The following is a 13,584-nucleotide window of genomic DNA, read 5'->3' as shown; positions in this document are numbered from 1 at the left end:
CGGGACGGTCTCGGGACCTGCAGAACCCGTCCGGAACCTGTCCGTTGACATTCCTAATGCCACCCAAATCAACTGAGGGAAGTCGCTCGTAAAGGGAAGAATGCTCATTCATAGCATTCACTGGTTGGGTTCTTTTTCGGAATTCGGCTATTCACCTGAATTTGCTTTTGCTCTCTGCAGCAACATAAAATAATTTTTTTTTAAAAAAATTCAATAATACTGTCTAATCTGACAAATTTTTCGATAAATAATTAGTTGGCTCACTCGGTAGCTACGAGCCACTCTGTAGCCCGACCACCTGATTCTATCCAAACTCTTTAACCCAAATCCAATTTCTAAATCCATATATCAAACCTATGCCCACTTGTTAGGTTATGGTTTTTTAGTTAGAAGAAGTTATCTTTAGGGTTATAATAGATGGGAGGTTTTTGGGATGGGGAGTAGGTCAAAAACCATTCAAGAGAAAGACGGAGAGAGTGAGGGAGAGGGAGAGAAACCGCGAGAGGATTCCAACGAGTTCCGAGTGGTTTTTCGGTCAGTGAAAAGCCTTTTTTATGGCTAATTTCGGTGGGGTGTCGAGCTGAAGAGCCGATCTCCACCTTGAGGTGGCATTACCTCGTGTCATACTTGCACCTGTGGGGCTGAGCCGAAACAAATCGTCCCTCACCGCCGCAGAATGTTCGAAGCAGTTCGGGTTCGATTGGAGAATTATTGAGGCTGTGCGTCGTTGCCGGAGGAAACCGATCTCTGTCTCTGCTGTTTGGTGGCGAAGCCGCCGCCGACCGCCGCTGTCTGAGGCTGTTCTGGAAGAGGTCGCGCTCTGTTGAAGAAGATGACCGGAGGGAGCTGCTTCCGGTCGTCCGCTGCTGTCCGTCGCTGGTTTGAGTAAATAGGAGAGTCATCGTTGTCTTCGTGGGTCGGCGGCGGTAGAAAATCTGTCTTCTTTCTTCTCGGTCGAACAGGGAGTAATTTCATTTCAATTCTCAATTCAATTGAAGGCGTGTTTGTTTGCTTTTAATTTCCTGAAAATCAGGTTATGTCCTTTAATTGTGTATTTTCAATTTTAATTTGATATGATTTATTCGAATTCGTTTATGGTAATTCATTGTTGTATTTTTTATACGAATTTTATTCGATAAATTCAAAAAGATCAAGCAATAAATTCTCAGACAAATACTACAACGGAAACAAGGAGTTTCTCTCAAATTGAGAAACCATCGATGCTAGTGCTCTAACTTATCTATTAAAATATAAAGGGCACTATGCTGGAGCATTTGATATGATAAATAATTGATTTATTTTAAATATAAAGTTATTTACTACTCCAATTAATTTTAAATTTTATTTAAATAATTAAATATTAATAATTTTTATTTTTTTTAATTTAAATTATTTGTTTTTAAATAAAAGTCAAGGATGTATTTCTTTTAAGTTGATTTGATTTCAAAATTTTGATTTCAATTGGATATTCTATAAAAAAAAATATATAATTCTTTAAAAAATACAAAATTCACAGCTTAAAGGATGGTTCGGTGAAAAAAAAAAAAATGAAAAACACTCCCTTAAACACCCAATAATTTTTTGGTTGATTTTGATTTATGTAACTAATAAACAATCTTTATATACATATTATATACTTCATTAGTCTCGGTATAATTGATATTATTTTTATTTGAATATCTTTCGTAACAATTGACACTTAAATCTTATACATTAAAATATTTTAAATCAAAATATATTTAACAAATACAAATTAATTTAATTAATCGCATAACATATAACATTATATATTATGTTCCATTCAAATTTTCTTTAAAAAAAAAATACTACCTCTGTCTGGCTCTAAGGGTTCATTTACTTACGTGTTGAATTTTAAATATTACTTTATCCGTCCCACATACCATGTCCATGTTGCCGTTTCTGTCCGTTTCACATACTATGTCACTTTCCTTTTTTGGAAAATAATTACACACTTTAATCTCATTTTAATCTTTTTAAATTTTTTTAAAAATTTTTAATTAAACTAATTAGTTATCTTAATCTTAATTTATAATTATTTATATTATAGGATAATTATTTTCGCTAAATACATTCTTAATTATCTACTGATTACATCCCTTCTAAAATACCGTGTCTACAGTGTAGCAGACACTGGTACGTGGGATAAGGTAGTAATTATTATATCAAAATGTAGTTGTACATATTAAAAAAATTTGCAAAAATATTTTCATTAATGATAGAATGATATTTGTAAAAAAATAAAATTATGCAAATATAAATATTTTTAATGTTAAATATAAAAGTAAACTTGAACTAGAGACAGACAAGAAAAGTATATATTTATCTATATTTAAAATTTAATTTGTTTTATAAAATTAATTTACGTTAATTATAAATAATTTGTATTATAAAAACAATGATATCTACATTGGTGAGATACTGCATCATTTTTAAAATATTTAAATATATATTAAAGTATTTTTAATTATATGTATTAAATTTATTTTAAAATTATTAATATTATTAATTATATAATTTACTATTATAATTAATTAAATATTATTAAATAATGGTCATGAAAAGTATCTTAACATAAATTTATGTTGGGAGAAGGAGGTGGTGTAAATTTTTTTTTTTGTTTTTTTGTTTTTCCTTACAAAATAATTCAAACGTATTTAAGTATATATAAATTTCTTCCCCGTGAAATAATAGCCGATCTCGATGGAACAATTGCCGTCTACTTCACAGCCCTCGGAGCCGCCGCCGGCGTCCACTACATCCGCTACGGTCGCCGTCGCTACTGCTTCACTCCCACCGCCTACAGCCACAACAAGCGCATTTCCGAACCCTAACGCTAACCCTAACCCAAATCCCTCACCCTCCCCTAAACCTCCAACTACGGCACAATCGCAGCAGCAACCCACGAATTCCCAATCGAGGCCGTCGTTCAATACCAGACCATGGCAGCAGCCGGCGTATTCACATTTTTCTCTCCCCTCTCCCCCCCTTCCTTCTTCTTCGGCTTCAACCTCCGCCGGGTCCGCCGCTCCGCAGCCTCCTCGCGGCGGAGTGGCCATTGGTGTCCCCGCTCATGCCCCTTCCGCTCCTTCCCCTGCGCCTACATCGTTTTCTTCACTCAATTCTCCATCTTACGGACAACAATCCCAGGTTAATTCTTTCTCCAAATGCCTAGTTGCACATTCAGCAGTTTTTGTCTTGAATTCTAGGTCTAGAGAAATGACTTTTGTTATTGTGAATTTCGATTAAGTCTTTGAAGTTTGGAATTTTTATAGATATATATGTATTGTCATCAAGCCTTTGAAGTTGGGAATTTGTCTGATCTTTGTTATATATTATAGATAAGGCAATCAATCCAAGGAATAGGAATGACAGGTGCGCTTGGAACAACAACCTCAATGAGACCAGGAGTTCCTTCTCATCATTTGAGACCTTCTCAGTCATCTCTCAGACCACAGACTAACCCGAGTAACCAATCTCCTGTTGCGCAGGTTGCTAAGTTAATTGAATATGAATTTAAGATTAAAGGGGATGAAACCCTTATTAGGTTATCATTTATGGTTTGAAAATATGGTTATGTCTTCAGTGCTCAGGGAAGTGTTGAAATAAATCATATTTGATGTGGGTGAGGTTATAATTGCCCGAGTTGAGAACTTTTTATCTGCCTCTCCTTCTAACCTGTTTAGGTTTTGAAAATTTTGGCTTTAGCATATCGAATTTTGTTCGCTTTCATAAAGGTAAAACTGGAAGTTGGTGCTTTTGAAATGCTAAAACATCAATATCATGTTTAGAACAAATCATTTAGATAGGAGTGTTCCATGAGTATATCTTGGCTCTTACATGCCTCTATTAAGTTTTTTGCCTTAAACACATCTGTTTTTTTGCAGCTTCATTAAGCTTTCCCATTATGATTTTGGTACAGTATATATATTGTTAATATAATTTTGTTTACATAATTTTTTATTCTCAGCTGACGCACAATCGACTGTTTGTCTTTTCTCACAGCACTAGCTTAACACCATTCTTATGCTAAGGCACTTGATTTCATTGAAGTGCATTCGTGACTAGTGTCTTAACTTTTCTAACTAAAGGTCATGGACTTGGTTTTTTTCATTGCAACTGTTACCTTATTTCTGCAAGTACACAAAGACTAGAAATATATACTTGTTTTCCTTGGGAATGATCTTACTTCCTCTTATTTATTTATTTATTTATCTACATTATTATCATTTTTTTTTTCTTTTAAATTTCTTCCTATTTTTTGCCTAATGTTTCACATTTATATAAGTTCCTTTCAGATTTCTTGTTTCTTACATTGTGGGAAGGTCTCTCTTTTTAGTCTTTATTCTTGTATCCAATTCCAACAAAAATGTGCAGAATAGTGATGTTATTTGTATTATATATTTTTAATTGTGGAGCAAATGAGATCTAATTACAGACAACATTCCAGTGTAAAGCAAGCTCAGCCAGCCAAATTAAATCGCAATCAATTCAAATTTGCCAAGCACAACAAGACCAAAAAATTGTATATAAGTTCTTATGGAAGCAATTGAAGTGAACATTATTTCTGATTTTTTAAGTTATTAAACCCAATTTGCTTGTTTTATTATTTGTTGTAAGATGCACACTCCTCTGGCTCTAAGGTCTTTGTGCCTGGAAACATGGAACACCATTACAAACTATTCTGATGATTGCCAAATGGTTTTGCGGTGACAACTTAAGATTGATATGTTTCATTTGGATGCTTAGTTATGCTTCCTTTTTTATTAGAATGTTTGTTGTCTACTGAATTTTTGCTCGCTTGTTGGATGGTGATGAGCCAAGGATTGTGTTTATGTGTTCTAGAGTCTTCTCTATTTTTTTCTATCACAGATAAAGTTGGTTTTATATTTGTTCTGATAATTTTATCAGAATTTTCAAGGACATGGCATGATTAGAGCTTCATCATTGGGATCGCCTGCTTCGCCATCACCTAGTGGTTCTCAGAGTTCACAGGCCCAGAATCAGCCATGGTTGTCTTCAGGAACCCAATCAAAACCTCCCTTACCTACTCAATCCCATCGACCGCAAGTGAGCCCTCAATCATTTCAACAAAGGTCCCACATTCAGCAACATCACCCTAACATGCCTACCACCCCTCAGCAACAGCCAGGTGGTTCCAGCCAGCAGGCACCACAAGTATCAACGTCAGGCCAGCCACAGGATCACTACAGCCCACAATTTCCACCTCCCAGGATGCAGCAGTCCATAACTCAACAATTGTCCAGGGGAGGAGTATTAGGAAGCCAAAGACCACCTCTGGGCCTGACACAATCAAGTTCATTACCCCCAGTAGCTCCAAACAAAAGTTTGGTAGCAGATGCTGAAGAATCTTCTAATAGAATTGTTAGCAAACGGAGTATTCAGGAGATAGTAAACCAGGTGAAGATCATATTTTCTTATTACATCTGCTTCTGTGGGTTCATCTAGACTCCTTTGATAGTTAGTATTTTAAAGTTGTTTTGGTTGATATATTAGTTTTTCTGTATGCTACTGTGGCCAATACTTATATCTTCATGTTTTCTACATGGTTGAAGTGGCTTCTCCGCTGTTGGTTATAGCACAAGTGAAATGCAAGCCTTAGTTTTTGTTTACATATAGTCACAAGATGATTATTATATATTACATTAGATAAATGTTTAGTTCATTCCAATAGTATGAATTACTTGCTGATCATATAATTTGATTGTGCCTTGACAGTAAATATTGAGCATATTATTTTCCTTTTTTTGGATGCATTCATATCTGTCAATATGTATGGTGAAGTTTTTTATTGTCAAGACTTGTGCAATGGTTGAACTTCATAACTTGTCATATGCTGATCAGGATGCCAGGTCCTTTTTATACTGTAAAGGTTGAGGAGTTCAATGATTTATGATTGTGCTTACCAATTTTAACCAAAGCGAGGAAGTGATATTTTGTCCTTTTCGTCCATTCCTTTCTGGCTGTACACTATTTATTATCTTATGTCCTTGTATCTGGCTTAGTGATTGTGTGCACTAGTGAGTTTATCAATGTGCACTTATTTATACTTTTAAGATCTATATTTATCCAATATTCTTGATTAATTATTGTTTTTGGACCTAATTTTACCAGATTGATCCATCAGAAAAATTAGACCCTGAGGTTGAAGATATTCTCGTTGATATTGCTGAAGACTTCATGGAATCAGTAAGCAAAAATAGCAGCATATATTTTTGTCAGCATCGTCAATTTCTGGTCATATTGCTCTCTATACATATATCATGTGGTTAATTTCTCACGTACATGCATACAAGGAAGTTTGTGATTATTGGTCTTATTGGTTTAAGACAAAAAACTGGGACAATCTTTTCTGCGGCTTATAAATTTCTTTAAGGGGGATTGTCATTTGCAAGTGTCAATCGTTTGATATTTTATTTCCACACAAAGGAATGTGTTACCCTTTGGTACTTTCATGTCTTAGGAAAGACCTTACCAGTGTATTACAGAATATAAGATTCCCTTTGTTTCCTGGTCTTGTGAATTAAAGAATTTGTTATGCTGAAATGATAAAACTCTTTCCGCAAACTAACCTCTCGGTAAAACTACTGTAATGAAGGCAGGTATGATATAAGGACAATAATATGAAGATGTGATTGGTGGGGGCAATTGCTTGTGTATTATTTATTTATTTATTTTTAACCATAAACGTCCTTATGTGGTTGTCTCAATTTTCTTAGCTGAATTATATCTGTTATTCCTTTAAATTTTAAATGACCAGATCACAACATTCGGCTGTTCCCTGGCCAAGCATAGGAAATCAACCACTTTAGAAGCGAAGGATATACTCTTACATCTTGGTAAGTATTTACGAGTCCTTTCCGTTGGTAGTGCAATTACGAGGCCTCAATTTGTGCCTGTTCTTTGAGCCAGAAAGGAACTGGAACATGAGTCTTCCTGGATTTGGCGGCGACGAGATCAAGACTTACAAGAAACCTGTAAGATCTCTGTTGATAATTATCTGGAATTATGCGCTGTTTTTTAGTTTCACATCTCCTAACCCGAGTTTTTTTTGTCCTTCTCTTGTATGTTGTGAATCCAGATTGTTACTGATGTCCACAAGGAGCGGGTTTCTGTAGTAAGTTTTGCTGCTTCATTGGCGTGTACTTTGTACAAATTTTCATTTTTTCTTGACGTCCGGTTGTTCTCATCAGTGAAGTTTTGAGTGGGTCTAGGTTTCATAATCTAGATATCTTGACAATTTCTAATTTCACTGTTCTGTATTTCTTCTCTGCAGATAAAGAAGTCAATTGTAGCCGGTGATAAGAGCTCAGGCGGATTGTCTGGTGGGAATGCAAAAACTAATCTAGCAAAAGGACCTGCCAATATCATCGGTTCCCCTCCTAATCCTAAGATATGAGAAGCTTCTTGAGATGCCTAATGGAAGCAAACCTTTTTACCCTTTCTGGTACGAGCTTTACATTTTCCCTATCTATGTGAGCTGTTAAATGATTAAAACCCCGGAAATCTTTAGCCTAAAGATGCATAAAAATAGTGGCCCGATGAAAATGTAGCGGCGAGTAAAAGATCTTTGCCTCCTGCTGCAGCTTTATTCAATTCTGCAGTTCTCGACTCCTTGAGTACTACTTACTACCACTTCTGGAGAGCACTTCACTTTGTGGTTGAAAACAGATGCCTTCCGAATTCAAGATCTCAAACAGTGAGTGAAATGTATGGTGCAGCTTGAGAAGAATGGATGGAATGGAGATCGAGAGGCCGGGGTAATTCCTGCATATGGATTTCTTCCTATCGACCTTTTTGGATGAGGTATTTATCCTGATTCTGCAGTTTTTTTTATAAAAAAAAACATCTGAATTGTCCAATTACTTGTTGAATGTGGGACTTTAATTGGTCATGTTATTAGCACAAGTCTAATTTATTGGTTTGTACAATGAGGGTTGGTTGCCCTATGTTAGACAGTGTGAGTTTCTTCGACTGGGCTGAGAATGGCACACTAGGATAGTATTAATTTTAGTAGTTTCTACTGGGTTTGTTATTTGAGTTAAACGGTTGTTGTACACAATATTTTATGAAAAATGTGTATTTAACATTTTTGTAGGGAACTACGACGGAGTTTATAATAAGGAATATATATACCGAGAGAACATAGTAAAGATATGTTAGGAATGTTCAATTGTTGAAATTTCAATGGAAATAGCCGTTGAATGTGATTTTTTGTACTTATATATAAATTAATTTTATATGTAAGAAAATGGTTAAGGTGTTGATTTGGTTAATATGTTGTGCGAGATAAAATCACATGTTTTATGTATATACTTCTAGGTGTATTGTACATAAAGTATGTTATATAGTAGAATCAACTGATGAAATTATATAAAGTGTTGTTAGCTTATGTCATGACTTGTTTTTGTATTACAATGTTATGAATAATGTGTTCTATATAGTGTTACGCGGAATTTTAAAATTCAATACCAGTATGTGTAATGATATATTTGTAATTTATATATAAAAAAAGTATTTTAATATTAATGTATTTATTTTTATTATAATAGAAAATAAATATTTTTAAGTGAAACAGATAAAAATGATATTTTTAGTTGAGAAGGAGGGTGAATATTTTTATTAAGAATTATGTGTATTGGGAATAATGTTAATTGAAAATAAATTTGTTATGATTAAAAAATGGTAAAATAAATATTTGATTTGAATTTTTACGCTGATATTTAAGGAAAAAATAGATGCCACATGGAAAAATTATGTAGGGTGTGTTTACATGTACAATTTTTATTTTGGTTTTACTATTTTAAAAATATTTTTTTTCCAAAAATATCAAATCAAATTTTTATTTTTCATTTATTATATTACACTAAAATTTAAATTTTACATTAAAAACATCACACTAATATCGCATCAATAACTGTTTCAATCTAAATTTTACTATACAAAATCAAAACTCAAGACCAAAACCCACAAGTAAACACACCCGTAATGTTAGTTGGTCATGGACATTCAGGGGTATTTGAAAATTAGCCCATAGCTCCCTCTGTCTTGACACTATTTCCATTTTTATCTTTCTTATACTTGATATTTTTTTTATTTTTGGTAAAAATTATTACGCTCAAAACATATTTAACAAATATAAATCAACTTAATTATCTATATAACATACAAGTAGAACCCACTCATAACTCATTTATTCCTGTCTCTCCTAAAAAAAATAAATATATTTTTATCTATATTTAAAACTACACATCTTTTATAAAATTGATTTATGTTAATTATAAATAAAAAAAAATATTTTATTTATTTATTTTGTACTCCCTCCGTCCCACCACAATTGACACCTTTTCCTTTTTTTTTTGTCCCACCACAACTGACACCTTTCATTTTTTAGTAAAATTTATCAAATATAAATATACTTAACAAAAACCATTTAAAATAATTAAACACGAAGCAGTTAATTAAATAAATAAAACAATAAAATAAGATAATAAAATAAAATAAACAAATTCAGTAATTTCATTCCAATTTCAGTCATCGGTTTCTCATACTCAAACTCTAAATTCATTCGCGATGGATTCTTTCTCTACCACGCCTCTTTCCGATGGTCGCCGGATACTCACCGCCGCGCTGCTAGCGAGGACGTCGAAGGGAGAAATCGTCGGCAACGATTCTGATGCTATCGGATCGTATTTTCCTTCGGTGCTGCCTACGCCTAAATCTTGTGAGTGTGTGCCTGAAACTTTATTTTCCGAAAAATCGGTGGTAGCGCTGCTCGACGACGACCAGGTGACTCTCTCCGGCTATGTAACTGATACACCCTCTAATTTCGAAGGTTATAGTCGTGTTGGTGGGTTTCGTTCTTTCTTCTGTCCAGATTCGCCTTTAATTTTCAAACGCCCTTTAACAATCATAGAGGAGTTCAGTCTGCTCTACTTTCCCTCGGTATTCACACTATGAGACTATGAATTTTATATTTGTTGCATTATTTTATTTTAATTTTTATTTTTATAAAAAAATTATGTCCAATTGTGTTTATATCTGTTGTACTGCAATTTAATCGTCCATTCATTGTATTTGGCATATAGAAAATCTAATTGTCACATTTGGTGAATATGATGGTAGGCTATTGAAATATACAGAATGTTAAAGAAAAAGAAAAAACTATGTGCTAATCAGGATATTAGTGGCATTTACATAATTTGGCGGTGCTTTCGATAATAATATAATGTCATTGGTTTTTATATGTGAATGTGAGGAGTATTAATAAAACCTAAATATCTTTACCAAATATTGCAATACAAAAGCAAAGTCTTAGTCACATGCATATCTATGTATCATGTATGCACGGTATGAACTTTACAAAATGTGCATAAAACACATAGCTATTCATGTAATATCTATGTATGCTTCTAAGTTTTTCATACAAAAAAATCATTGTTTTTTTTACTCAAGCAAGAGTTAACATTGAGAATGGAGAGATGATTATATCTTGTACCTCAATTCCCAACCCGGAAAGCAAAAGCAAGGCGTAGTCTTCTTTTCATTCATCCATTAGGTATGTTAGACAATTAAGAACCAAATTCTTGTCACATTCAAGTGTCTAGGTAGAGCATCATGTCGAATTAGTGCATCCTTCTTCATGTGTGGAATTTTATATTTGTTGTGTCCTCTACTTTTCATTATTTCAATCATGCACCCTTGTAAGCTTAAGAATACTTTATTCAATCTTTCGGCAGTCAATTCTTCAAAAGATAATACCACTGCATTCACTAGCTCATCCACATTGGTGCAATCCTTCTCAATTTGGATACTTTGTATAGCCTGAAACCATCCAAGGTCATTGACATTCAAGTCTGGAGAGTTTAGAGGTTGTTGCACTAAAATAATATCAAACCCATCACTTGTGGCAGCCTTTCTGAAGTCAGCATCATCATTTCTTATGTGTGGTCTTGCATTATCTTGTTGTATATAAATTCTTTTTGTCATGTTGGCTGGTCATTTCTTCTTTATGGCTAGGATAATCTGTCAAGGCATTATAGTATAAATAATTGACATATACAACCTTTCAAAGTTAGTGAATGCATATAGTGAAATAGAATAAGTTGGAGTGTGCTAGTTCAAATAAACATTAGTACAATCTAACATTATTTATTCTAACATTCGATAAATTCAAACAATTGTATATTTACATTGTTGATTAAGCAAGTCATAATAACATCCTTCGTAATAGCTTGAATGGGTTTAGTGACTAGTGTGCCTGTTGCACGGTTTTTACTAGTTCTTTTTGCTGCTTCCTTGTATGTGAAAGGGAATATGCCAATTTTCCCATAAAAAATCAAGGAACCATCCACCCCATATATTGGTTGTAACACCCCGGCCGGCTCAAACCGGAGCGTCACCGCCACGCCACACCGGAAGGCTCGTTCATCAACCAACGAGTCCTACATTGTGACGCTAAGGCTTAAATAATAAATACCAACAACTAATAGGGACATAGAATTAAAGCGCACCGGTTTATCATTTAAATAAATAAAGTTCGAATCAAAAATATAAATTGGAAATAGTTCAAAAGGCATTAGTCTTTAAACACAATCAATGAATTTCAAAACATTTTAGAAGGTAAGGTGGTTCTAATTCCCCCCGATGGATCATATGACGTGAATGCATCACTTAGGCATAACAGAAGCATGATCACCTACAAAAATGATCGTAAGAAGAGGGTCAACACAACGGTTGAGTAAACGCAATTAATCGAAGATAAATTAATATGGTATAATGCCACAAAATCATTTGAAGAAGATAGTCGAATAAAATGACACGTATCACATAAGGGGAACTCACACACACGAGTCTTTTAGCGCCTCCCTTATACTTTCTTTTCATTTTCAAATAATAACGATGAGCACATCACAAAGAAAACTCCACTAGGCCTTAATCAGGGCCGGCTCGACCCGGTTTTCCAACCTTATTACTTCGTATGACACGTCACATAATTTCACATAACAAACATAGGGTCATAATCCTCAAAGGAAACTCCACAATGTGTACATAAGGGTTCGAAATTCAAAGTACACATAAATCAATTTATTATTAGTTTGCGAGGGGCGCCATACGGCCCACAACCCTCTAGTCTCCAATATAACATACCAAGAGGGGATTGTACGCAATCCAACCCTCTATCGCGGATGACGGTCTAAAGACCTTTTCATCGTGAATGACGGGCACCTCAGAATCACCAAAAAAGGGAACCCGCCATCTCGATCCCTTGACCTAGCCCATTATTCATACATCTAAAAATGAATAGCTTCTTCAATCAAAGTGTAAACAAGTTGTTCAAGTGCAAATTGTAGCCTGAGCAACTTATTTGGTGGTGTCAAATCTGGTTTAAGAGCACTTGTGTGGGCTCTTAAGGCTCCACTTGAAATCCACCTCCAAACAGTGCTTTTAGAACACTTTATTGAAACAACCATACTTCGAACATATCCTATTTTTTTGAGGGGAATACTAGCAATCAATTCATAATTTGGAAGCACCTTCTTTGGCCTGAAAACACTTTTTTTTTTACTGGTTAAGTGAACCACTCCTCCATTATTCAATTGTTTTTTTGCATCCTTCCAATATTGATTGACAATACTTTTAGAACATGAAAAAAGCTTTTGTGCCGCTAACATTTTTCCAGAAGCAGGTTTGCCATTCTTAAGATTCCTCAATAAAAATTGAACTATAGCATTACGTTCATTATCAGTAAGATCTTTTCTCCCTTTCATTGTAGGCCGGATGTCAAAGAAAAGCTTGTGTTGGATTGATCAAGAGGAAACTACAGTTAAAAGAAGGTAAAAAGTTAAAAAGATTTTATTTTTTTTTAACATCTTTACATAGCTGAATGATTATGAGATAAAGTAATATAGTAAGTTTACCTTTGTAAAGCAATTCCAAACTTGATTATGCTTTCTTTGATGTATATGTGACTGTATTTTTGTTGTTTTTTTTTTGTGAATGACAGTAAAAAAAATGACATGTGCTGTGGTCCTCTGGTGCATTTTGGGAGCAATGACAGCCTAGAGAATTTTTTGGAGGGAAATTATTAGGAGGGAAACCAAATGAATTGGGAGTATTATGATTATAATGCTTTTTGGACTTGGCCCTGCTCATCCCGTTTCTACTGTATATATTGTTGCTAGCTGTTTTATAGTTTCTGAATGACTATATTGTTGCTAGCTGTTTTATGGTTTCTGAATGACTACTTAGATAATATTGGTATGTTTTTGTATTATACTAGATTATGTATGAATGTTTAGATTATTTTTGTATATTTCTTTTTGTTTGTTTTTGCTACGATGTGTTGCTTGTTGTCTGTTAATATTGTGTTTTTATATTCTCTTCGGTTGTTACAATTATTTATTGTTATTGAATATAATTATAATACAAAAATTAATTTATTAAATTGTATTCATAACACAATATAATTCTTTAACTATTACCAAAAATTATGAAATAAAATTTTATTAGAAGATAAAATTTTCACTACTAGAATGGTTTATT

At 33.9% G+C, this 13,584-nt stretch overlaps 2 protein-coding genes across 2 annotated transcripts; both read left to right on the top strand.

Annotated features, from left to right (window-relative positions):
* The first annotated feature begins 2,683 nt into the window (after positions 1-2,683).
* LOC127251054 (transcription initiation factor TFIID subunit 12) lies at positions 2,684-8,144 on the top strand. The gene is made up of 9 exons (XM_051274610.1): positions 2,684-3,168; positions 3,360-3,509; positions 4,930-5,439; positions 6,154-6,228; positions 6,800-6,878; positions 6,952-7,016; positions 7,121-7,156; positions 7,316-7,486; positions 7,626-8,144. The coding sequence occupies exons 1-8, from the start codon at positions 2,722-2,724 to the stop codon at positions 7,436-7,438; spliced, it is 1,485 nt and encodes a 494-aa protein (XP_051130567.1). The 5' UTR covers positions 2,684-2,721; the 3' UTR covers positions 7,439-7,486; positions 7,626-8,144.
* Positions 8,145-9,406: 1,262 nt separating this feature from the next.
* On the top strand, positions 9,407-13,310 carry LOC127251040 (uncharacterized). Its single transcript, XM_051274595.1, has 3 exons — positions 9,407-9,828; positions 12,815-12,875; positions 13,046-13,310. The coding sequence occupies exons 1-3, from the start codon at positions 9,613-9,615 to the stop codon at positions 13,102-13,104; spliced, it is 336 nt and encodes a 111-aa protein (XP_051130552.1). The 5' UTR covers positions 9,407-9,612; the 3' UTR covers positions 13,105-13,310.
* Positions 13,311-13,584: the final 274 nt, after the last annotated feature.

The sequence above is a fragment of the Andrographis paniculata genome, unplaced genomic scaffold, assembly GCF_009805555.1.
Source record: "Andrographis paniculata isolate CXL003 unplaced genomic scaffold, ASM980555v1 Contig38END, whole genome shotgun sequence".
In the NCBI taxonomy this organism is placed as follows: domain Eukaryota; kingdom Viridiplantae; phylum Streptophyta; class Magnoliopsida; order Lamiales; family Acanthaceae; genus Andrographis; species Andrographis paniculata.
This window is presented reverse-complemented; position numbering and strand designations above follow the sequence as displayed.